Here is a 25860-nt window from a genome sequence, read left to right on the forward strand (position 1 = left end):
CCGTCTGACAACTTTGAAAGCACTGTAGTGTGTCCAAAGCATTAATGATTTTAGGTTCCAGAAATGATTGCCTGTCTAAAAGAAAAGCCCCTAATGGCCCTGGCCTGACAACATGAATTTTTGGACCAGTTTTGTTTTCTCTTTTTGTGAAACAGACTTGGTTCATGGGACATAATCATCCGTGAAAATGATTTAGGAATATATCCGATGTGTTTGTAATGGGAAAATGTTTCAGACATGGAACAGTAGAGTGCCAAATATAACTTTATGGAGAGAATAAACGCTTTAGGCAGGACAATAGGAATGTTAGAATGAAAATGTAGGGAACCCTTCTATGGAACTTTGTGGTCCGTAGCTCATGAAATATTCACAAGCGCTGCTTGAAAAAAAAAAGTTTTACAATTGCCATCCTTTTAGTTTGTTATATTGTATGAGATTAGATAACACTTTATTAATCCCCAGGGGGAAACTCAGTCTAGCGTAGAGGTCAGTGCAACATTCATTCTATCAAACAGTGTGGGAGAGGTGGAGTAAGAAAGAAAGAAAGAGGCGGAGTGAGAGAACAGGTTGGAGGCAAAATGTTTATCTGTAAATCTCTCTCGCCCTTTGAGAATGTAGCTGTGGCAAAAGGATGGAGGCGTGGTGCTTTCCTCTGAATTCACGACATTTCAAATCCTTTTTCATGGAGTTCAACCCCGGGGGAATATTTTTCTTGCCCATGAAAAGTGAATGTGCTCTGGCTCGGTTTGGGGGGGGGGGACGGGACACACGCCCGGCTATCCTTCTACTTGGAAGAGAGGAAAGAAAAAGTGTGAATGTGGAAACAAAGGGAAACAAAAAGATCAAACGCGATACGGACAGATCACCCAAAATGCACAATGTTACACAACAGATGGCAGCTGAATCCGGCCGTTGTAATGGACGGAGAGAGAGATTAAGCATAACGTGAGAGAGAGAGAGAGAGAGAGAGAGAGAGAGAGAGAGAGGGAGAGGGAGAACAGGTGTTATTCCGTCTGTCCATCCTTTGGACTCTTGCTGAGGTTCTTATGTACCCAACTGGCAGAGCCATTCACACACACACACAAACACACACACACACACACACACACACACACACACACACACACACACACACACACACACACACACACACACACACACACACACACACACACATCCACACATACACTCACACTGACACACTCACTCACAACACAAAGAGACACACACACACACGTCCGTGGATGTTTGCATGTACAAACATAAACACGGTCGCACTAAGACGAGCATCTTAATTCCGTCATTTTCGTTTTCTGTTTTATTCTCAACTATAAACGTCTGTGTGTTTGGTGCTGAACCAGGAGCTTCATAAAACATCATTACAACTCTTCCATGCCGGATCTGATCTATTTTCCGTCTTATTCACCACATGCATCCCTCCTCCCTCCCAAGTCGCACATTTAAAATGCTCAAGTTAAAACTTCATGCAGTGAAGGGTTCCGCTGATGAATACATGAGTCATGATTCTTTGGGAGAAAACACAGCGAGGTCGGCTTTAAGCGGCCGTGTTGTAAAAATAAATAAATAAATAAAAGGTTGGTGGTTTGTTTTTTCCCTTCTGGGCTGAGCTGGATATCCTTGAGCTGTTTTTGTGCTTCGGCGCAGAGACGGCAGAGGGTGATTCACTCGCTTGTTTTTTTTTTTTGTGAAACACACGTCACATGCAGGCATGGCGACGGCAATGCTCAGAAAACTGTCAAGTTGTGGAGGTCTCATCACCCACATGAATAAAAGTGAAAGGCAGCGGCGTGACTAGATATCCACGAGGAGGCAAACTCACATGTCGGGGGAAAAAAAACCCACTTTCATTCTCATTGCTTCTGAGACTTGCAGGGTAAGCCACTCTACACAGACAATGTAATGCATCTCTTCTCTCTCTCTGCCGTATCTCTCTTTCTCCTAGGCGAGCTAGTTGCTCCGTTCTCAGCCGCACCACTCTGCCTCTCCCTCCGCCCGTCCGGCCCTCGTCTTCCGCTTCCTCTCGTTGCTCCGGCGCAGCCAGTGCGACGTGACCCGCCGCTCTCCCCCCGGCGCCGCCATGTCCCCTCTCTCCTTCCCCGCTCCCCCTCTCTTCGCCCCCGTCCTCCTCCTCCTCGTCTTCCTCCTCCCCCACCCCTACCCCTGCCTCGCCGAGTCCCGGCGCGGCGTCTCGGAGCGGGACGGCAGCTCGGACGGGACCGTCTTCCCCGCTTCCCCCGCCTCCTCCTTCGCCTCGTCGCCCCCCTCCCTGCTGTCCTACGCCAATGGGAACGGCAGCGGCTCCGGCGGCGGCTCCAGCATCAGGCTGAAGTGCGACGAGAAAACGGTGTGCCGACCCGGGATCCTGCTCCCCGTCTGGAAGCCCAACCGGCCCGGCCTGGGGGACCAGGTGGCCCGGGCCATGGTCTACTTCGTCTCCCTCATGTACATGTTTCTGGGAGTGTCCATCGTCGCAGACCGCTTCATGGCCTCCATTGAGGTCATCACCTCGCAGGTGAGGAGGATGGGACTCGCACAGATGGAGGAATGACTGAATGAATTAAATGAAATAACTCCATGTGATGATTTTGTGGTAAATACATCCTTCCTGCCGCACAGGAAGTGATACAGATTATTATTACAGATATCAGGGTGTCAGTTACTACTACTACTACTACGAGAAAAAAAGGTCTGCTGAAAGCCTCCAGTCAAAAGGGAACTTAACTCGGTTTATATCGGTTCTGTGTTTGGCCGATGGAATGAGTTGAAAGATGTTTACAGACATCAACACACTCTGAGGTCAATTCTGTGATTCGTACGGCAATCAGAATCAACTGTTGCATGTTCTTATGCCATAAATGTGGTGGCTGCTACAAAAAAGAGCACGGTGAGGAGAGGTCAATGAAGCATGACCTTTACATGCCCTGACAGTCCTGAGAAGAGGCCTAATCTGCCAAGGTAACGCAAGACACCTTTTGTAGGAGTCCAGAATACAAAAACGGCCTCCAAATGAACACGGCCGTAAGGGGGTCGAGCCGAAATGTTTAATGCTGTGGAGGAGAGGCGCCATCAACCACAAACCCTTTGATTCAATCTGTGATTGTCCTGTATCGGTCTCCAGAGCCGGCGAAAATTGGCAGCCATCAAGACGTAATTGTTAGCAGATGAATGTCTCTGACCAAGATCTGCTCTGACTCATGCAAACAACGAGGAAAATCCAGCGGCGTTCAGGCGATCCATACACACGTTGATGCAAATTCACCTTTCTATGACGCGGCAGTAATTGGCTCATCAAAACATGTTATTGTCAAGGATATTGAGGTTCTTTGACCGCCGATGTGGGAAAGGGGAGAGGGGATGGTTGTCGGAGCTTTTCACATCATCATTCCAACGCCTCTTTGCGGCGCGATGGTTCAATTTGGTCCCCTTGATGGGAGCTGCACAGATTTCCCCGTCTATCCATTTAGCTATTAAATGAGCTGAAAAATAACACTTTGCCGGGGTTCTTTCTTTTTGTAGAAAGCCAGAGTGAGCTGGGAGGGAGGGATGCGGGACGGACAGAAAGTGAGAGACCGATAGAGAACTCAGATTAAGAGAGAAAGAGGGAAGATGTGTCACAAGGTGAAGGGAAAGCTTCCAGGAGAGAGAGAGAGAGAGAGAGAGAGAGAGGGAGACAGAGGTCAAGACAGGTTCAAGTTCAAGTTCAGGTTCCTCGAGACATTCTGTGCAAGATAGAATCGTTTTCATCACAGGCATGTACTCTGTGTGTGTGTGTGTGTGTGCGTGCGTGCGTGCGTGCGTGCGTGCGTGCGTGCGAACGTGCGTGCGTGCGTGCGTGCTGCGTGTGTGTGGGCGGGAGGGGTCAAGTCAAATGAACGTGCCTGTGCACATGTCAACGTTCGTGGCAATGAACCAATTGAATAATAAATGAGGGGCACCAGTTTGTATGAGCTTGGGTGTGTGCGTTTAAATGTTTAATGAGTTAAATATATGTATTATAATAAAGTATGCTTTATCATCTACACTCTCTATTTATAGTCGACACACACTGAGTTTTTATCCTTTACCAATAATTGCAGAAACATTTATTTTTGCTCCTTCGCTATTGAGCCAGGGGGTACCTTACAGTAGAAGCCATTGTTATTTAAAGTTGAATTGCTGAACCTTTGTTTCATGACTATTCTTGAAATTACGGTACTGCTGATATCATTCAGATTGATAGATAAAAAAAAATAGAAAATTGGTTCCACCCAAATCCCAATTTGTCCCTACCCCTGATGATTTAAGTGTTGGTGTTTATGAGAAAGAAATGTATTGGGGAGTAAGAAGAAGAAAAAATGGTGGAAAATACGAACGATAGCCAGACTTGGAATTAAAGAGGGAAAGAGAGAGAGATAGAACAGTCACGTCAACAGACAGATGGTTCCCACGGAGAGTGCGAACGGAACAAGAGTGAGAGGGAGACGCCAAATGCATGTATGTTTCAAGGTCGCTGTGAGGGAAAGTCTAAATGTGTGTCCCGCGATCCATCACTATGGCAGGTGGAGTCTCCACACTGACCCCTGACGTTGAATTGGGGAGGGCGGGTTTAGGGAGGGTCCTCTTAACACAAGGTCGATGGTTTGGCTTCACCAGATTTTGGTTCATCACTGATGAAGGACTTTGGAACCGTCTCCAGATGTCTATTCACATTACTGCAAATAAGATTAATTGTCCACTATGAATACTGTAAGAAATTTTGTCTAGAAAACACACATTATCACATTATATTTGTTATTACATTTTTATTTCAAAGTTGTATTTGTCAAATGCATAATATCACAGCAAGTGTCTTGTTAGCACAACAATTCCTACTGTGCATGCCACTTCAGATAAATAGCAGGGAAACAAGTTAAAGTGATGACAGTCAGGTCAATCACGTGAAGTAAACATGTCGTATTTCATCCCAACCTTTCAAAATAGCTTATGCTCAAAATCTGACAACAGGTCAACTTTACACAATAGCAAAGATATTTCTGGAGTGCTAGAGAGTTTTAACTTAAATGTTTAAAATAGAGACCAAGTCCTTTTTTCTGAGCCTGCTTTTAGTGGAGGCAGGTGTTTTCTAATACTCTGTATAGTTTTTCAATGTAGCATAATTAACTTCTACTTGTCATGTGCAGTTTGAATTTACTTGCTTTTAATGAGTTGCATTGCCTGGGGAGTAATGGGACTAAATTCCTCTCTCCTCCACTGGGTGCGTGTCTCCCAGGAGAAGGAGGTGACCATCACCATGCCCAATGGCGAGACCTCCGTGGCGACGGTTCGAATCTGGAATGAGACAGTGTCCAACCTGACTCTCATGGCTCTGGGCTCCAGCGCTCCCGAGATCCTGCTGTCTGTCATAGAGGTGCACACTCACACACGCACACAAACAAAATGCGAGTGTTATTACATAATAAAGGTGAAATTACACATAGGATACAAACACATTACATTTTATACATTATACAACACATACACACATAACTCTTCAACACACACACACACACATTACACCACTCAACTAAACACACACGTGTGCATTACACCACTATACAGAAAAACACCCACATCACACCCAATCGTCCACACAAACACACTCACACGCGTGTACTCCCTCTCCTCCTGCAGGTGTGTGGCCATGGGTTCCATGCCGGGGAGCTGGGCCCGGGCACCATCGTGGGCAGCGCCGCCTTCAACATGTTCGTGATCCTCGGGCTCTGCGTGTGGGTGATCCCTGACGGAGAGTCCCGCAAGATCAAGCACCTCAGGGTGTTCTTCATCACCGCCTTCTGGAGCATCTTTGCGTACATCTGGCTCTACCTCATCCTGTCCATCATCACGCCCGGCGTGGTGGAGGTGAGAGGGGGAGAGAGAGAGAGAGAGAGAGAGAGAGATAGAGAGAGAGAGAGAGAGAGAGAGAGAGAGAGAGAGGGTGTTGGTGTTGGTGTTGGTGTGGTTGGTATGGTGGGTTTGCAGGGAATGGAGGCTGGGTGTTTTTGTCAGACAGACTGTTTCTGTGTGCAGAGAAATGTGTGTGTTGGTACATTACAGTACTATCGATCACTGGTGGTAGATAGATAGATAGATAGATAGATGGATGGATGGATGGAGGGATGGATGGATGGATGGATGGATGGATAGTGTAAGAGAAAATGCACATGATCAACTATTTATATAATGTTTTACATGTTTTATATAGGACAACTGCTTTTTATATGTTACGTAGCTTTTAAAACACATTGCCTGGGTTTTAATGAGTCTCTCAGAGTTTATATGAAGAGATTGTTCTTCTGTTCTAAAAAATGCCAATTGTAGTATTGGAAAAACCAGATCACATTGCATCCTCACTTAAACTTGTGTGGAGATAAAGATAACCCCAGGAGGGCTTAAAAGAGCATTGTGTGTTTGTTTTATGGCATAGTGGGATTGTATCTGTGACCGGAGTTGGACTGTTAAATCACTGTTTTTGGGGTAACACCCAGGGATATGATTGAGGGGCACAGTCTTGTTAATGACACCTGACCAATACACATAACCTCTCTACGGTATAAAGCCCTCTTCGTTAGTAGTAGGGTTGGACGGATCAGAACACTGCTTTGAAGCATGACTGTATCTTTCTCTTTATTCTGCAGAATAAATATCTTTAATACTCTCAGTTTTGTTTTCCTGTAGTGGGCAGAAAATTTCTCCAACAATAGATGATAGATAGATAGATAGATAGATAGATAGATAGATAGATAGATAGATAGATAGATAGATAGATAGATAGATAGATAGATAGATAGATAGATAGATAGATAGATAGATAGATAGATGGATAGATAGATAGATGGATAGTGACTGCAGCCAGGGACACAGGCATTCACTGAGTTCACTGAATCATGATAATTTACATCTTTGGACAGAAGTGAATTATTGTTTTTACTGAGTGACTCATCAAGGACCAAAAAGCCGAAGAGCGCAGTGTACCAGACAGGAGCAAGCATGAGTAGCTAATGTAAATTGCCATCATAACAATTACTGTCTTTTTCAATTACCTTCTGTATTTTATTCTGAGTTGTCTGGCGCCAGAGGAGTTCGGCGCCGATCCTCACTTGAACCAAGACCATTCAGCTGTGTGTGTGTGTGTGTGTGTGTGTGTGTGTGTGTGTGTGTGTGTGTGTGTGTGTGTGTGTGTGTGTGTGTGTGTGTGTGTGTGTGCGTGCGTGCGGATGTGTGTACATGCTCAGTGCGCCGACATGCAGATATGAACCGGTTCCCTCCGTCTCCTCAGGTGTGGGAGGCCCTGGTGACGCTGCTCTTCTTCCCAGTGTGCGTGCTGCTGGCCTGGATCGCCGACCGCCGCCTGCTCTTCTACAAGTACATGGGAAAGCGTTACCGCGCCGACAAGCGGCACGGCATCGTTGTGGAGACCGAGGGCGACCTGACGCCTAACAAGGGCGGCGTGGAGATGATCATGGACGGGAAGTTCCCGCGTTCCGGCACAGTGATGCCCGCCGAGAACTGCGGTGGTGTGGGCGGCCAGGACGGCACGGCCAATAACGTCGGGGGAGCGGGAGCCGGAGCCAACTTGCCAAACTCCAACAGTGCGATGGTGAACATGGAGAACAGCAAGGAGCTGGACGAGAGCCGCAAGGAGGTGAGCGAGCGAGAGAGAGAGAGGGAGAGAGAGGGAGAGAGAGAGAATGCTGAACAAAATACAAATAAAGTACAAACTGAAATATCAAACATAATAAACATGCAGAATACAAAAACAAAACGTACAAAATATATTTAAATACAGACAATACATACAATATAAACAAAGAAACAGTTTCTCCTCAACCAGCAGCAAAGTTTTTTCCCTCTGGCTTTTTGGGATTTTTCTTCACCCGTCTGAGGGTTTGGCATTATGGGCTGCCGTCAAAATGTCTATTGATTGTGTCTCTGCAATGCCGATGAGACTGAAACTGTGATGAGGACTGTATAGTAGAGTAAAACACAGTGGACTTGACTTGGCCCTTCAGGAGGCCCCTCATGGCGCCACCTACCACGAGACGCCCCGGGGTCCTTATACTTATCATTTATTGAAACTCATGCTCTTAGTCAAGCGTTACTCATTTTCATCTGCGCCTTTTGCTTCCTGCTGCGGTACAATCATTTCCAAGCAAAAAGTTTACAGCACACCCTTTTTTGGGGGGGTTTTGAGAGAGCGAGAGACAGAAATTACTGCAAAAATTGGCAAAAATGACTTAACCGCGCTAGTAAACGCTCGCATTTAGAGGCATGCGTGTGTGGCGTGTTGTTATCCAATGTTGATAATTGATCAATTATTATAAATCTACGTTTCTTTTGTGAAAGACAAAGACATTTTAATTCCCTGTGATTGCACACTGCGCCCAGCTCCCAATGTATTGAGCAGCAGGGGGTGAGGAACAGAATGTGGAGCTCCAGCTGTGAGGGGAGGCGGCAGCTCGGATTTCCACTTCCCTAAATTACGCCTGCAAATATGATGATGGGGTTTATTTGATTACATTTCATCAGAAATCTTTCCCTTTATGTTCCTTGAAGATGCCCACACAAATAAACACATGCACAACTTAACATGGATGGGTCTGGTTATATAGGTTTTAGATGTAATAATCATTCACTTTTCTCCCATAGACAATGTTATGCTGGGATGCTGCGTTGCATCATTTTGAAGGAAACATTTGGGTAAAAACAATCAAGGAAAACACCACAGTTTTTGCCCTTTTGTTCCAATTGAGTGGTCTATTTTTTTTTATCAAAGCTCATGAAATATATTTTTACGAATTCAATTTGGATAAATCTCAATTTCCTTATCATCTGTCAAAGATTCAAGATTCAAGAGGTTTATTCGTCACATACAGTACATTTACATACTTTCATACATATATGCAGTGAAATGTAAAGGGCCACATTGCGGTGTTCTATGGGCTGCATGTGGTCCCCGGACCATAGTTTGGCCACTCCCAGTTTAACCGGCGCAAGTAGAAGACAGGAACCACTGGGTATATACTCATAGGAAAAGAAATAAAGAAAGCAAGAAAGAAAAAGGGAAGACATCTCTGCGTGCTGCTGCTGCACTACTTCAAAAGGATGGAGAGAAGAAAGAAATGTTCAAATAAAAAGTGCCGGACGAGGGGAAGAGGGAGGCCTGATGGTCCCAGTGGGAAGGAGAGGTGATGGCAATCCTCCCACACGATGTACAGAGCGGGCTGAGAGTCAGACAGAGAGAGAGAGAGAGAGAGAGAGAGAGACAGAGAGACAGAGGGAGATAAAGGGAGAGAGAGACTCATGTCAACCACGGCATTAGACCTGATGTAACCGTCCCACATGTGCTGCAAAGCACCGTCCTCCCCCAGAGCTCGCGTAATATTACCACGTGCACTTTGGTGAGAGGCTGCGCCCGGAGGCCCTGAGGTTCCTGCACAAGGGGTTTGCGATGGAAAGTAGGAGAACAGTCTGCACAGAAAACTCAAGGAGCAACTGGAAGGATAGGCAAAGGGAAAACGCCTTAGTAGATGTAAAGCTTCTGGAAAGGTTCTCTGTCGGGTCGAGCTCTTATTAAAATGTTCCTGCTTGGTTTCTTTGACTTCACCACCTGGTTCCATCTGCAGCCTCGTCTTGTGGGCCAGCCTGTGAAACCGCTCTCGGATCTGAATGGCGTTAAATCTCGTTAAGTCGAATTCCCTTCGCTCTCATCATTTTAGCTCCCTTCACAGTTAATTGTAAAGGCACCCATATGACTTCTACTTACGTGAAAGTACTCTAATGTGCTCTCAGATGTACTCCAAGTATTAAAAGTAAAAGTACTTGATGCCCTGGTATAACAGAGCCTTTAATGCGGCATAAAATACTACTACTGTATACCCTTTTTTATGCAGACGAGACGTTCACAGATCCTGAAAATTCATATTGGTCTCTTCCCAGGCATATTTATTTACAAGGATATGGAACTTATTAATCATAGATGAGCAGTTTGATGGATCAAGTCACTGATTTTAATTTTGATATTTGCTTTGAAATGTAGAAGAGTAAAAGTTGAAAGTCTCCAAAACTGAATATACTCATGTAAATACAGATACACATACATGAAAAATGTACTCAAGAGGTGTGTTATTAAAAAAGACCTTCTGCTATTTAATGATGACAAGAGAGAGAGTGGCGGATGGAAGATGTGATTAGTGGAAGTGGGAGTCTAGTCGTCTGGTTCCCTTCGCAGACGTCTGATTGGACGAGACGTGGGACACCTCCAGGAAGTCCGACACAAATTGAATCAACACCCGGGCCTTCAAACACGCCCCCGCACATCACATTCCGTTAAATCCAATTTGCATCGAGACAATTAGAGAGACGAATACACACACACACACACACACACACACATACACACACACACACACACACGCGCGTGCGCGCGCACACACACTCGCACACACAATCGCACACACACACACTGTCACTGTCCCTCACGTCGAATGTCGCACACCCATAAAAAAGAATAAAGAATTAATCAGAACAGATACTTTGTTTTTTTTTGCCTTTTTTGGAAAGTAAGGGGAAACTTTGCCTCAAGAAAACAAACCTTGCCAACAGTTATTTTAAGATTCACCGATAGAGGCTGGTGCATTGTGGATGAAATGTGTCCTCATACTGACACCATGAGGAGACATTGTTGTGCGAGTGGGGTACTGTACATGTGGTTTATTTCGAACCTAAAAAGAGAAAAATGTTTTTTCCCCTCCTTTTGTCGCCGCAGGTGATTCGCATCCTGAAGGAGTTGAAGCAGAAGTACCCTGACAAGGAGCTGGACCAGTTATTGGAGCTCGCCAACTACTACGCCCTGCTGCACCAGCAGAAGAGCAGGGCCTTCTACCGCATCCAGGTGTGTGCGCACAGACACACACACACACACACACACACACACACACAAGCACAAACAATGTCAATATTCATCGAACCATTCTAGTTCATAAAATAAGGAGGTGCTGCACGTTGGGGCTTAATTAGAATTTTTCAAGGGGCGCTCAGATGACATTTCAAGGGTTATTTCCTATTAATTTTTCAAACAAGACATAAACCGTGTTCTTGTGTTATGACGAAGTTGCTTTACCAGATCGTTTTGGGCTTCCAAGTTCAAATACATTTCTTTTTCCTCCAACTACAATAAGGGGCTGCCCGCAGGGCTAAAGTTTTAGCCCTGCGGGCTGCCCTGCACTACAGGCTGGACCCCTAAATAGAGCTGCAGGCAGCAATACACAGGGTCACTAATTCCATGTGATGTCTGTGACGTCCTGGTTCTAACGAGACCTCAACCGTGTCGGTGGCTCCAGTGGTTGTCGTAATACAGACACTTATAGAAAATTTATAATAAAAATCTGAACAATAACAATAGGTCCAGCCTACAATAATAATAATCAACTTTATTTATATACATATTTTCAGAACTTGAACTGCAAAGTGCTTCACAAACATGACAAAAAATGTATAATAATAGACAAAAAAACTGGAAAAAAAATGGACAAATCACAGTAAAAAAACAAAACATGCACAGGTTCAACTCTTCCTGTGTCCTCTCTCTCTCTCTCTCTCTCTCTCCCTCTCCCTCCTTCAAGGCCACCCGCATGATGATCGGAGCCGGTAACGTGCTGAAGAAGCACGCGGCGGACCACGCCCGGCGCGCGGTGGTGACGGACGAGGAGTCTCCGGAGGACGACGACCTGGGGGTGTGCAGCCACATTGCCTTCGAGAGTGCACACAGCCAGTGCATGGAGAACTGCGGCGTGCTCACGCTGGCCGTGGTCTGCCAGGGTACGCTGCTCCACGCCTCGATACATACGTCTCCTTCCCTCCTTATTGATTCCTGCCCCAGCGTGTCTTCCCTGTCAGATGCACTCGCATTCTGGTTGTTTGGATTTGTTTTTGGAAATTGAGCAAAATTAATGATAATGATAACAATAATGAGAGAAGCAGTTGCGGGGAAATGATTCAACTTCAATGAATTGGGGCTGCAGCAACACCGGTATCCAGTATCAGAGAACACTCCAGTGCAAAAAATCTGTCAGATAATGAATGGATGAATCAGTGAATCACCGGATTTTCTCTATTTTTGACAGGGTAAGATATATTTTTTCAGGCGGCAATATGGTAAATTGAGATTAATTTCTTGGGAGAATAAAAGAAACAGCAACATTTTCACTGCAGATTAGGGAGCTCAACTACCAAGCTCAACTGATCTGCGGTTAGAATATGAGAATTCCGTTATTTGGCAAAATCAGCTCTTTTTTGGAAGTTTAAGCTATTAAAGCTTAATTCATTTAGGTTTAAATTATTGAAGGCTACGGGAAACTTTAAAAGTTGTTTGTACAAAAACCCAAAAGATTTATGGTATGCATGTCAATTGGTTGAGAGAGATTATTTCCCTGGATGGATGAAGGCATTCAGCCACAGCCACTGATTAATGATAACGATGACCGAATGGTGTGCAGTGAAAGGTTTTTCTGTGAATGCTTCTCCTCAGGGGGCCTGGGGGAGAGCACCTTCTACGTGGACTACAGGACGGAGGACGGCTCGGCCAACGCCGGCTCCGACTACGAGTATAGCGAGGGAACGCTGGTGTTCAAACCCGGAGAGACGAGGAAAGATATCAAGGTTGGCAAAGCAAACAAAACGCTGACACCAAATCAAACCAAATCCAAAAAGCCAAATATATAGAAAGATGTGAAATCGAGGTGTTGTGGATATTGGGTAACTCTGGTTAGGAAAGCACATTCTAAAGGTTAACAGTTAACAATGTGGGGCCAAGAAATTCAGTGACAGAAATTGAGACAATTCTCTTTTATCCCCCTGTGGCCGGGATGGTGGCACATTCTTTCCAGAGAATAGATTATGCAGGTGTTTCTCGACTGTGTGGAATTCTCCTCTACATCCTGAATTTCAATTCCATTCCCCTCTGGCGCTCTGTGCCCATTCCATTTGGGCGTTGAGTGGAATCTCTAGACGTGGGGTGGCACCTCGGGAGACGGAAACCGCCACAGCGTTCTGATCACAGCCGGGGCTTTCTGTTTTCGTAGCGTCACAAAAACCTCCAATGTGAAGGCTGAGGGTTTGATAAATGATTCAAACGGGACACGCCTTTGGTTGTCGAGATGGTGGGAGCCAAACGTCGCGCCTGCAAAAAATGTTATTCGTCAGGATTTTGTCAAAGTTATTGAAGGATTTATGTTTTGACATTGATATGACAATCTCCGAGGGATTTATCATATTCTACGATCATGTTGAATACTTTGTTTTATCAGAGCCATGTGTAGATCTTGTGTGACCATATAGCCGTGTGCGATGGGAGGGAAAGTCAATGTAGGGGATTAAACCTTGAATGTTTAAAAGTCTTGTCGACAGAACTGGTGCAAAGTGCCGGAGGAAAGGGTGCGTGCGTCATCAAGTCCATGGACTGACCTCGCACTTCATACGGAGCTTCTGCCGCCCGCTCCCCTGAGCCATCCCCACTTTCCAACTCCCCCGTGTCTCTCTGTGTTCTTGAGGAAATCTCTTATCTAACTCTGTGTCTGTGCTGATGCAGAACACACATTTAAACTCTGGCGGCGAACAAACAATTGAACCGCGGTCGGCTTGAAAAGACGGTGCGTCGGTCCGGTTCCAAGAGAACCGCGGTCACGTGATATGACTTAATATATGACCGTATATGGACAACAAACCCAAAAAGGGATGAATGATGGATGAAAACGAATGTTGACACTTGTGTTTCTGCTGTTCTCATTTGGTTGAACGCCAAAATCATAATGATGAAAGCTAGGATCGCAATTGTCTGCAACAATGTGATTTTGTGACGGAAAGCGATTCTCCCTCATTGATGTTTTTTCTTTTTTCTGGATGACGCATCGAAATGATCCCTCCTCACCACCGCAGGCATTACAAGGCTCCGTGTTAAAACTGTATGTGCCACTACTTAAGTTGAAAACTGACGCGGATTTCACACGCTGCTGGAAACTGCTGCTGGAAACTTTTTAAATTAAAAGTCAAGCGGGTAAAGACTCCAGACATTGGACGATGGATGTGTGGAAAAAAAAAAAGACTGTGAGAAAGACTGCCGGTGCGCCTGACCTCTATGCCTTTCATTTCCAGTTTTGCGCGGATGTGAGGGGCGCTGCGTGTGTTATTGCTTATTAGTGTTTGTGATTCACGCTGTTACAACGGGAGACGACAGCGAGTGCCCGCAGCAAAGCGCAGACGGTGATGTCACCGCGGACCACGAATTTCCCCTTATCTTTTGTCCAATAGATGAGTACGGCTGCACGGCCGTGTGTCATTTGCCTACAAATTTTGGTTCGCTTAACACAGGACAGTGCGAACACTAACTGGCCAACTAACTAACTTGCCCTTGAATCTGACTAAATCTAGCGACCTGCAGTATAGCCGTGAAAGCTCCCTTATACTGTTTTTAAACTTTGTGACCTGTCCCTGCTGGACCTCCCCTTAAGTGGATAGACGTGTTGCCAAGTGACTTTATTCTAAAGGTCAACCTTGACTATTAAAAAAAGAAAACCCCATACTAATCCCACTGGATCATGCCCTGGCGGAGATACCAACTCTCCCCTCTCTCTCTCTCTCTCTCTCTCTCTCTCTCTCTCTCTCTCTCTTTCTCTCTCTCTCTCTCTCTCTCTCTCTCTCTTTCTCTCTCTCTCTCTCTCACTCTCTCTCTCTCTGTTTTCACCGTTAGGGCCACGCCTAAACACCCAGACCGGTGCAGATTTTCTGCTAACCCTAACAAGAAGTGCTAGGTGGCCTTCATCACGGGGCTTGTTTTCGGCCCTCACAGTGACAGTGCCCTTTTCATTCGTATTAATCATCACAAAACGAATCGAATCCGCCTCAGTCTTTAAATTAATTTACACAGTGGACCTTTCATTCGGCGCATAATGGAAACGGAGATGGTGTAATTACATGTTTATTGCCTAACGTGGCAATCAGTGCTGAAGATGCTTTATTAAAACTCCTGTTTGAATTCCAATAGGCAATTACTGGATAGAAAAAAGGAACATTTGCATAAATACTTCATCCAGCAGGTCCATCGAACAGTTCTTAAATGCACCTTTTGAAAATCCTCTTTCTTCTGGACCAATAAAAGGTCATTATGTACCTTACGACTGAATAGTGTGGACTTTTGCCCAGTAAGTCTAAAGTTCTGACAATTGATGTGAATGAGTATTGAATCGTACTTGTTTAAAATGTGCAACAATGTGTTTCACTGAGTATTATTGTGGAAACAGATGTTGTTTTTCCCACTTTTGCAGAGCATTTCTCCCTCTCTCTCTCCAGTGAAACCTTTACAGTATCATAAACAGTCTTAAAGATCAGAGTTTGTTAACTTTGTGTGCACGCTAAACTGCATATTCAGTCTGTACTTATCGTCAGATACGCGGCAAAACCTTTCCCTCATTGAGGACTTTTTCGCATTTGTACAAGGACAGTGCAAATTTGGACACACCTTAAGGAGCAAACTACATACATTCTACAAATATTGATTCAAAATTCTGCATATAGTATCCCGCTTGCATGCATATTTGTGTAATATGACAGAGATTGGCACTGCAGATTGATTTGCAAGCTTGTCCAAATTTCCATTTTTTCCCCATTCACTCCCATTAGTCATGTTGAACTCATATTGCCTGATGCAATTGGAAAGTCTGAAGCAATTTGTGTGTGCACTGAAGTGACTCTGGTGCTGTTAGGAAGCCTTTCAGCCGTATGAGGACCATGTCATTCGGATTAGCTCCTAAATTGCATAAGCATTGTCACTGCTCTTTCAGACTGTGCAGAGAAATACCTGTCACAATACCAGTCTGAGGACTCATTGGACCGCTGTGCCCAGAGCTACTGTGTCCCAGCGTGACTAGATGATGGCGAACTGAGATGGCACATGTAACTGTAGCCTGCCTTTCCGAGGACAGTGTGTCTGGCTGTCTCTCTTCAGCCACCCAAAAACTCAAAACACAGGGACTCCAGCAGGCATGTTTGGCCCTGTTAAAAACTATAAATGAGACTGTTTATCAGTGCCAAGTCTTTAATAATGCACTTGTGTTGGTGGACAGTATGTCCACCCAGTTCGATACAGGAAAGAACAAACTGACTGTTGTTCTCGAGATGAATGCTGCCGTACCCGGCCCAATCAAATTAGTCCGGTCACCAACCGACCCGCGTCCTTGATATTTGGGGAGGGGTGAGAACGCAGCCCTATCGGACGTTCTTGGCTGGATGTGAAGTTCAGAGAAAAAAACTGGGGGCATGAAAGTGAGTTCACAAGAGCGCAAATACAGATATTGATGAATGACCAGAGTCTAATATTAGTCTAAAATAAATCAAACCCATCACACACCACATCCATCACGCCACCATTTTTGACTAATTTCTCCCTCTGTCACAACCTCTATTGCTGCACAGGAATAGTTCTCAGTAGCCAAGTGTAGAACCCAAATATAGGTGACCCCAATACTGTCCTTGTCACATGGAATATGTGATGTGACTCATTAATGATTTTACACTTATTTTTGGACAGTGATTACCGGTATATTTATTCATGTCTACATTGTCATTGAGAGGTCAGACTCCAGTCAAAGGAACGTCAAGCTGTTATGCTCCAAACATTTCCCCCCAGGTGGGCATCATCGACGACGACATCTTTGAGGAGGACGAGCACTTCTTTGTGCGCCTCCTGAACCTGCGGGTGGGCGACGCCGAGGGCATGTTCGAGAGCGACGAGGCCGGCGCCGCGCCCAAGGGCCGCCTGCTGGAGCCGCTGGTCGCCACGGTGACCATCCTGGATGACGACCATGCCGGTATCTTCACCTTCAGCGAGCGCATGGTGCGCGTGAGCGAGAGCGTGGGCACCATGGAGGTGACGGTGGTGCGCAACTCAGGCGCCCGCGGCACCGTCATCCTGCCGTACCACACCGAGGCTGGCACGGCCCAGGGCGGCGAGGACTACGAGGACGCTCGTGGCGAGCTGGAGTTCAACAATGACCAGACCACGTAAGTCCTGCGGTGCATCCCTAGAAACGTCGAAACTTCAGACATGTTTCCCTTTTTGTACTTAAAACTTTTAAACCTTTTGCATGGCTGTTATTGAAGTTGGCTTTCAACATGGGGGTCGGGGCCCTTCAGTGGGACCTTAAACCATTGCCACTCAAAAACGAACAAACCTGAGCACCAAATGGGGTCTGTTTTTCAATATTTCTAGAGAAGAATTCTGGGTTATTGCGGTTTATGTTCAACTCAGCAAGTGCTGTGTCTGGTGTGAGTGTCTCTGCGTGTTGTAACACTGCTGCTGTTTTAGCGATGGGGGAACGTCATGAAACATCTGTGTTTATTGCTGGATGAGGAGGCTCAGGTTTCCTCTCATACGCTCTTTTCTGTCTAATCTATTTTATTCCACGTTCTTCATTCAACATAAAATACCTGGATCGCTCAAAGTATAATTTTTCTGTCACTGCCTGCAGATTTCTCAGAGATTCAATGGTGTGTGAATTTGGGAACCCAGTCTCACGTAAAGTAAAAAAACAATCTCCAATCCAGCGTGCGTGTGCAAGTGTGTGCATGTGTATGTGTGAGGGCTGATACAACTGGCTGAGGATATTTTTCATAAAGAAATAAAGATTTTCCAGCTACATTTAACCCTCCATGAAGGCATATTGATACACCACGAATGTTTGAACAAATTATAACGATTTCTACAAAAATTTGAGTGGAAAATAAATTAACTTACATATAACGACAGAAATAGGTAACAGGTCAGTAGGCAAAGGTACTAATCAGCTTCCTTGCATAACATTTTAAAGGCTTTGCAAAGAAAGTTTGTTACGTCTTAAATTTCGCTTTTATTTGAATTTCTTTTCAAAGTTGTTTTAAACCTTAATTTAAAAAAGTATGGGGCGGCGTGGTGCAGGAGGTAGAGCGTCCAGTAATCAGAGGATTCTGGGTTCAATCCCCAGCTCCTCCCTGGCAGCGGGCTGAAGTGTCCTTGAGCAAAACACTGAACCCCTAACTGCTCTCATTGAACAGGTGTGTGCCTTGCATGGTTGCCACCACCATCAATGTATGAATGTGAGGCGCGTTTTGTAAAGGGCTTTGTGTGGTCACAAGATTGGAATAGCCCTATATTAGAGCTGTTTACATTCCCAGGCTGTGTAGATGTTGTGTTTGCTGCAAAGTAGAATGGGTTTCTCTACTTTTATGCACACACAGGTTTATCGATTGACAGATTGCTGCTGATGAATGAAGGGTTGCCTCAGTGTGTGTGTGTGTGTGTGTGTGGCTCTTCATAAGAAACAACTACACTATAACAGGCTCATTCTTTAAAAAGACCTATATCACACCAGTGGCGAAAAAAGAACAAATTCCTCATGATGATTTCAGTGCAACTTGGGGCTGATCCATGGGGCCACTGCAAATTGGCCGCCAAATCATTGGCAAAACGTATTATTTTTTTAAAATCACATTATTCATCCCTTTGGGGAAATGGTGTCCTCTGCATTGTACCCATTCTAACTATTTAGGAGCTGTGGGCGCTGGGGACCAACCTAAATTCTCGTGCCAATGCCTCAGGGGCAACATTTTTGATGATTTCTTTAAATACAATTTTTAAATAATGTCATGGTATTTGTACATTTAATTTTTCTTCAAAACTTTGAAAATGCATCACCCCTGTGATAAACCGGAGTATCTCATGGAACTGTGTGCTGCTCCTTCGATCGGTCGAATAATCTTGCTCTGAGAACGCGCCCGTCTGCTCTGACTTGTCGGTCAGGTGTGGGCGGCGAGTCAGAAAAGTTTGGGAAGCGCGTTGACATGACATTCTATCCCTCATAATGAGCCAGATAAAGTGGAGTCACCCTCAGCGGACGGCAAAACCGGGTTTTGCCGTCCGCTTCCACTTCGCCGAGCTGGAAATATGAATCCAAGCCGTCGGTTCGGGTGTCATCCTCATCACTGCTCTCCTGCTCTGTGTCTGTTCTGCCTCCTCCGTCTCATCCTCATCCCTCCATCATCCCTCCGTCACTCTCTCAGCCCCACGCCACTCCAGGCGTCCGAGGCATCGATCGCATCTGCCTCCGTCCGTCCGTCGCTTTTTTGCCGCCGCTTCCGTTTCTGTCCTCTCTCTCTCTCTCTCTCTCTCTCTCGCTCTCTCTCTCTCTCGCTGGTTCTCCCCCTCTCTCTCCCTCTGTCTGCCTTTACTTCGTCGCTCCTCTGTTCCTCCTCTCCCGCGGGGTCTCCTCTTCCAGCTCCTCCCCCTGTTCTCTCCATCCCTCCTTCGCTCATCCCTCACACGTTGGGAACAATCGGCCCCCCTTCGTTCTTTAACTCTACCTATTTTTCTTCTTCTTCTTTTTCTTCTTCCCTTTCCATCTCCCCATTCAGTCATCCACCATCGACAGTCATTCCTTCAATTTCTCACTTTCTTTCCAATTTCTCTCTCTCTCTCTTTCTCTCCCTTTTCCTCCCCGTCAGACTCCACCCCACCACTCTTCATCTCTCTCACTCACTTGAATCCCTTTCCCTTGTTTTTGTTGTGGGTCCTTGTCTCCAGCCTGTTCAATGGGACACTGGCAGAGCTGGTTGCTATCATCCCTCCACGTCTTCCCTTCCTCTATCGTTTCCAAATTAAAGCAAATTAAAACCAAAGTGCTGGAAAAGATTATTAAATCCTACATCAAACAAAATTAGATAAGTGGTGCAAATCCATCCTTATAAGTAAAAAACTCTGTGAACTATGAGCTTTGACCTTTAATGCATCTGCATAAGGTATTTTTTATCCATAGACCTATAGACAGTGAATGGCAGATCTGAAAAATAAACTGAGAGATCTGAGAAATAATACCAAAATGTACCCCAATTATGGCTTTAAACATTGTAGAAAAAATATAAAACGATTTCATATTGCTTTTTGAGCTGTCTGTTCACCCAGTTCATTTTTATTGGGTTATTGTTTTTGTTTGAATTACTGGCTAAAGGACTTTTTAGAACTGTTAATGATGGAGCATGCAGCCTCAGCCCTGCAGGGGCTTTATAGAGATAATGTCTTAGATGGATCATGGACACTTCTAAAAGACGATATAAATAAGAGACATTTAGTGTACAAAGTGTTTTTTACTGTTCATGATATGAAGCCAGTACTATGAATAGAAGCCTGAACCTTTTCAGTAGAACGGAGAAGTCCTGTGAAGAAGGACTGGTGATGCAATGATCCCCCGAGCAAGTATTATATTTATATATTTTTGTCTGTTACCTCTGGCGTACAGTTTTTTGTGTTGTGTTTTTGTGTTGTTTGTGTGTGGGCTATTTGTTTTCTTTCCTTTTTTGTCATCAAAAAAAAAATTCTGCTGAGTTTAAAAGATTATCAAAACAAATGATAATGCCCCTCGGCACGGTACCAACAAAGTGGAAGCTGTTTGAAGCAGGATTTGCCTAACAACGTTAATTTGCTGAAAGCAACTCTGGACGTGCACATATTTGGCAATAAATGTATCCCAGAAACCAACTATGTGGCAGTAAAATGTTACTGTGAGAGCAGCCAGTTACAACCAAAGCTGACTTTAAGCTTGTTTAATACTGTAGGTTTTATAGGATGCATCTGCTGTCTTTATAGCCCAGGGGTAGTGAGTGGACATATTCAGGGGCCAATTCACAAAGAATAGATTGCGGTAACTAATAGCACCATGAATTGTGTGTCAATTCCTGTCCGATTCAGAATATTTATATAGATATTACGCTAATGACATACCAACGCAAACACGCCCATAAAGTTTTGCAGCTTAGTGCAATTTGCCCTTGTTTTGCATCTGATCGCAATTATCCATGTGGCAAAGTAGATTTAAAAAAATACTGATAAAAAGGCAGCAATGTCTCGATCCGTTCTGCTGCGCGATCAATAAGCATACCTGTCAACATTGGGATTTTTTGGGGGGGGGGGGGGCGTTACGCAACCGGGTCTTTTTGCAATCAGACACAGTCAGACACATAACGGGGAGACCTCGTTGGGGGTCGGGCGCTTTTAAACTCAATCAAAAAATCCCTGTTGCACGTTATGCGTCCAATGTTTAACTTGACAGGTAAATATGCTCTGATGGCGCAAGGAGCGGATCGGCACAGCTGCCTTTTTTTTTTGTCCGTGCAGTTACGGGGGGGGCGTTGCGCATGGGGAGACCCCCAACGGGGTCTTTTTGCAATCAGACGCAGTCAGACATGTAATGGGGAGACCCCGTTGGGGGTCGGGCACTTTTTTAAACTCAATCACAAAATCCCCGTTGCGCGTTATGCGTCCAATGTTTAACTTGACAGGTTTATATGCTCTGATCGCGCAAGGAGCGGATCGGCACGGCTGCCTTTATTTTTGTCCATGCATTTACCAGAAGCTCTCTGCAGACAGTGATAATTTTACTCTGTGTGTGGCTATAAGCGCCGGTGTTTGCGAATTGGCCGTTTTTTAGTGCAACAAGGCTCATTTGCATAGAAAGGGGCCAATTTTGCACCAAATGCATGCATAATACCTAATTTAAAATATGTGCAAATAGAAGCGGTGCACCGAGACGCTGTTTGTGTGGCAGCGCAGCTCACGGTGCATTTCACTGTTTGCGGTGCTTTGTGAATTGGACGCTCACTTTTTCTGTTATTTGCACCAGTTTTATGCACCAATCCTTTTATGAATTTGACACTCAGTGTTTAATTAAGTAGAAATACCTTTAACTTGTCTTTGAGGGTTTTAGGGTTCACATGGAAAGCTCGTTGGCCCGAATGCATTTTATATTTCGCACACAAAGCTGATGCCAGTGACCAGTCCTCAAATGGTGTCGATATTTCTTTGTTCCGATTTCTTTTATTTTACAAAAGAAGGATTGTCTTAAAGGCTCTGAGGTCGTTGTCGAAAAGATGTTTGTCACGTCTCAGTGTGCATCTCATTTTGGATCAAAGCTTTCTCAATTTGATTTCCCTCTCATTCTTCCGCCCTTCCCTCCTTGTAGAACACTCCTTTTGTTCTCCGACCACCCGCCACGACCCGCTGCGTTTGTCACAACTGACCAAAATGCGCATCCTTTATTTCGTTTTTTCCGCTCATCGGAACCTCTCTTCAAACAGTCCTTCTGCTGCCGGCTGTCACTGATGAACGACATCACAGTTGTACACGTTCCTCTCTCTCCACCCTCTCATCTTCCTCCCTCTTTTTGTGACCGACGCAAACTGGGAGACTCCCGTCTCAACTAAAACCTAGACCCAAAACAACACTCAATGTCGAGCAGAACAGAGACAGGGCACAGGCTCGTCACATGGACAGAAACCATTTGGATAATTTGATGATCGGGAACGGAACCCGGCTCTCCACTCGGCCACTCCTTTCCGCACAGTTCTCCATGGCAACGCGCTCTGGTTCAACTGTTCTTGCATCCAATGTACGCTACACGCCACATTCAAATCATCTCGGCCTGTCAATGGGAATATGTTGCAGCCTTCCTTCAGATCGGATATTATGAACGCTGTGTTTACGCGACAGTTGCAATATTCAAAATATTGCCTTATTTGCATTCAAATCAAAACTTATTGTGCATGTTAACGCCTTCCGGGGGTGTGTTTCTCATGCCCTGTTACTGAAATCTCTTGTGAAAAATATTCTTTCCCAACCTCACGGTGGGTTTTCTTCTGGTGAGGACTAGAGGCTGGGTGTCTGGATTTATCAGGGGTTGAAAGGTCCAGCTGAGCCTTTATCCGACAGGGACTCAATCCTTTATATTACTTGGTTTTGGATTGACCTTGGGTTTCCGTGCAAGCCCGCGGAATCAGCAATTCTTCCCCGGCGAACCTTTTGCCATCTCAGGCTGTAGTCAAGGTTCTGTTAAACAAAACAATACTATAAATATTCAGGCTCCGGACAGGGCATTTCCAAAGTAAGATATTCAGTGCCAACTCTTCGTCTTCCCAGAGGACTTTCAGAACGACTGCTGTCCGGAGCTCATGGGCTTTCTCAGCTTCATCCGAGTGCGAAGGACCTGAAGAGCAGCAAATCTGTTATTTCCCAGGACACGGGTTTGATGTTGGTCTGCGATCTTAACGTTGATTTCCTTGTCAAATCCTCAGAATAAAAGTACCTTTTCTTTCTTCATAGGTGGCTTGTTTTGCTTTCGTCATCTTTTTTTCTTTGTCTTCTTCTCTCTCTCTCTCTCTATCTCTCTCTCTCTCTCCCTCTCTTTGACTCTTCTTCGCTGTCTGAATTATTGATTCTACTTCCTGTTTCTGCCTCCCGCTTCCTTCTGCTCTGATTTGCACAGCAGATGCTCTTGATCAGAAACAACAGGCAGGGAGACCGCCCCTTTCTCAGGCTCTATGCACTGTGTGTGTGCGCGTGCGTGCGTGCGTGTGTGTTCGCAGAGGTTAAGACTCAGTACATCAATAACAAGGGCAGCCTGCTGAGGAGAAGCTGCAGGCGCAATATTACCTATTGATAATGTGCTTTGTGTGTGTGTGTGTGTGTGTGTGTGTGTGTGTGTGTGTGTGTGTGTGTGTGTTTGGTGTGTGTGTCAGAGGGAGAGAGAGGGATTTTCTCTGTATTTCTAAGCTGTACATTCTATAATTAATATTTTACATGCCACCTTTTTTCCTGTGAAGATCAATACAAAACGCATTTGTATATCTCACAGTCCTATTATTGTGTGTGTGTGTGTGTGTGTGTGTGCGTGTGTGTTTGGTGTGTGTGTCAGAGGGAGAGGGATTTTCTCTGTATTTCTAATCTGTACATTCTATAATTGATATTTTACATGCCACCTTTTTTCCTGTGAAGATCAATACAAAACGCATTTCTATATCTCACAGTCCTATTATTGTGTGTGTGTGTGTGTGTGTGTGTTTGTGTGTATGTGTGTGTGTGTGTGTGTGTGTGTGTTTGTGTGTGTGTGTGTGTGTGTGTGTGGTGTGTGGGTGTGGGTGTGTGTGTGTCGTTGTTAACAGTCAGATCATCCAGGTGAGAATAATCGATGATGAAGAGTATGAAAAGCATGAAAGCTTCTTCATCGTTCTGGAGGAACCTCGCTGGCTCAAGAGAGGAATCTCAGGTGTGTGTTTCGCTTTTGATAAATTATCACATACAAATTGACATTTACAGTTGCCTGGGGTAGCAAATAGTCAACCCAAGTTCAGTCTGATTAATTTATATAGCCACCATAAAGTTGTTCTTAACATTTTTAACATGTTATATAATGTTATTTATATTGTTTATATTTATATTGTATAACATGCTTACTGGTCTGTATGGGTGCACGGTGCATGACGCTGCAGGTAAAGGGCTCCAGTAGAGAAGTGGCTCAGCAGCAGAACCGGTACAGAGATTTTTTAATTTTTAATTTTAATTTTTTTATCTAACATTCCCAAAAAGGCATCATATATTTTAGTTTTTGCAGAATTCATTCTCATGCTGTCGTCGTCGAGGTGGGGACAGACATCACAGCTCGCTTTGGGTCAGCTTGCCTGAGCTAAACGTCGCCTACTTTAGCCTCCAAAAACCCAGAGTCAGATAGAAAGTGTGAAGGGGTTAGACATCGGACTTTGATTCCCAGTAAAGTACTTTAACTCTGGGGTGGATTTCATCCGACACAATCAAATTGAGTTTATGCCAAATAGTAGAATTTGCTGTGCACATAATCTCACACTGCTGGTGAAACACGCAGTCCACAGCATGCTCAGTGCTGCTTCTCTGTCTATTAAGCCGTCATTAGGCTGCTATACACTGTCACAGCATATCCTATTATCCTTGGCCATCGGCCCCTGGTTCCATATTATCCCCAAAACAAGCTGTAAACAGCCACATTAACCTACATATATCATGTAATTACACATTTTAAGAGGTCGATGTCTAAACATATCGGTGTTATCAGCTCCAATATCTGTGGAGCGGCAGGGTTAGTCGCAACATGTACGCCATCGGTTCTCCTCAAAAATCCTATTTTCTGGGTGGAAATTGCTCCGAAACAGCAATTTATAGGCCGAGTCACGCTGAGGCGCTGCACGAAATGCCACACTAATGAAATTGTTTAAATACAGTAGGGAAGCAGGTTATCTAGACAGGGCAGCCCGCTGATGGTAAGGCATACCCCCCCCCCCCCGCCCCAAGTCTCTCACACACACACACACACACACACACACACACACACACACACACACACACACTAGGATACATACCAGAAAACCAGTAATTGAGCTTTCAGATCAATATTAGGAGTAGAGACTCGCTCTCCCATCGCACATTCACGCATACACACGCACGCACGCACATGCACACATACACTCATACTAATAGCAGTGCATAAATAAGGTAAACGCTCATGTGTCATCTCAAAAAGGATTGTTTTTCATTTCAAATTATGGAAGGAGGGAGTGAGAGAGATTGAGTAACAACACAGAGAAACTGAGGAGGTAGAGTAGTAGTATGTAAGTAGTATGAGAGAATCCGTTTTCCAGCCGCTGAAAGGAGGTTTCTCTCTTCTCTGAATTCGTCGGCTTAATATGCAGCGGCTTCAGATACAGTACAGTGTTTTTTTGGGGGGAGATTACTGAAACACGCTATGGCCGTCTGCAGCCATAAGAGGAGGAAATGAGAAAATTTCGCTTCGTTTCGAAAAAAACGTTAATTCTCAAGGAGGCGATGAAAGTCTTCCAACGATGATGCACCAACAGAAAGGGTGAGAGTGGGAGAGAAGGAAGTGAAGTAGAACGGTACAAAGCTGCTGGCGTATAGACGGTAAGAGTTTGTAGCAGACGTGA

The 25860-nt window shown here is 44.9% G+C and overlaps 1 protein-coding gene across 3 annotated transcripts in view; it reads left to right on the forward strand.

Annotated features, from left to right (window-relative positions):
- Positions 1 to 2353: 2353 nt before the first annotated feature.
- The window catches only part of slc8a2b (solute carrier family 8 member 2b), a gene marked incomplete at its 3' end in the record, with an annotated part of 36619 nt that continues 13112 nt past the window's right edge, over positions 2354 to 25860 (forward strand). For 2 of the 3 annotated variants that reach the window (XM_080006392.1, XM_080006393.1), the window contains exons 1-9: positions 2354 to 2533; positions 5270 to 5407; positions 5671 to 5898; positions 7316 to 7681; positions 10805 to 10930; positions 11661 to 11856; positions 12566 to 12696; positions 16718 to 17091; positions 24052 to 24155. In XM_080006392.1, coding sequence (XP_079862518.1) covers positions 2441 to 2533; positions 5270 to 5407; positions 5671 to 5898; positions 7316 to 7681; positions 10805 to 10930; positions 11661 to 11856; positions 12566 to 12696; positions 16718 to 17091; positions 24052 to 24155 — 1756 coding nt within the window. In that variant the 5' untranslated portion in view covers positions 2354 to 2440. Of the gene's footprint in view, positions 2534 to 5269; positions 5408 to 5670; positions 5899 to 7315; positions 7682 to 10804; positions 10931 to 11660; positions 11857 to 12565; positions 12697 to 16717; positions 17092 to 24051; positions 24160 to 25860 lie in introns of all 3 variants that reach the window. The other variant, XM_080006391.1, reaches the window with a different exon arrangement.

The sequence above is a fragment of the Zeus faber genome, assembly GCF_960531495.2.
Source record: "Zeus faber genome assembly, chromosome: 9".
Lineage (NCBI taxonomy): Eukaryota > Metazoa > Chordata > Actinopteri > Zeiformes > Zeidae > Zeus > Zeus faber.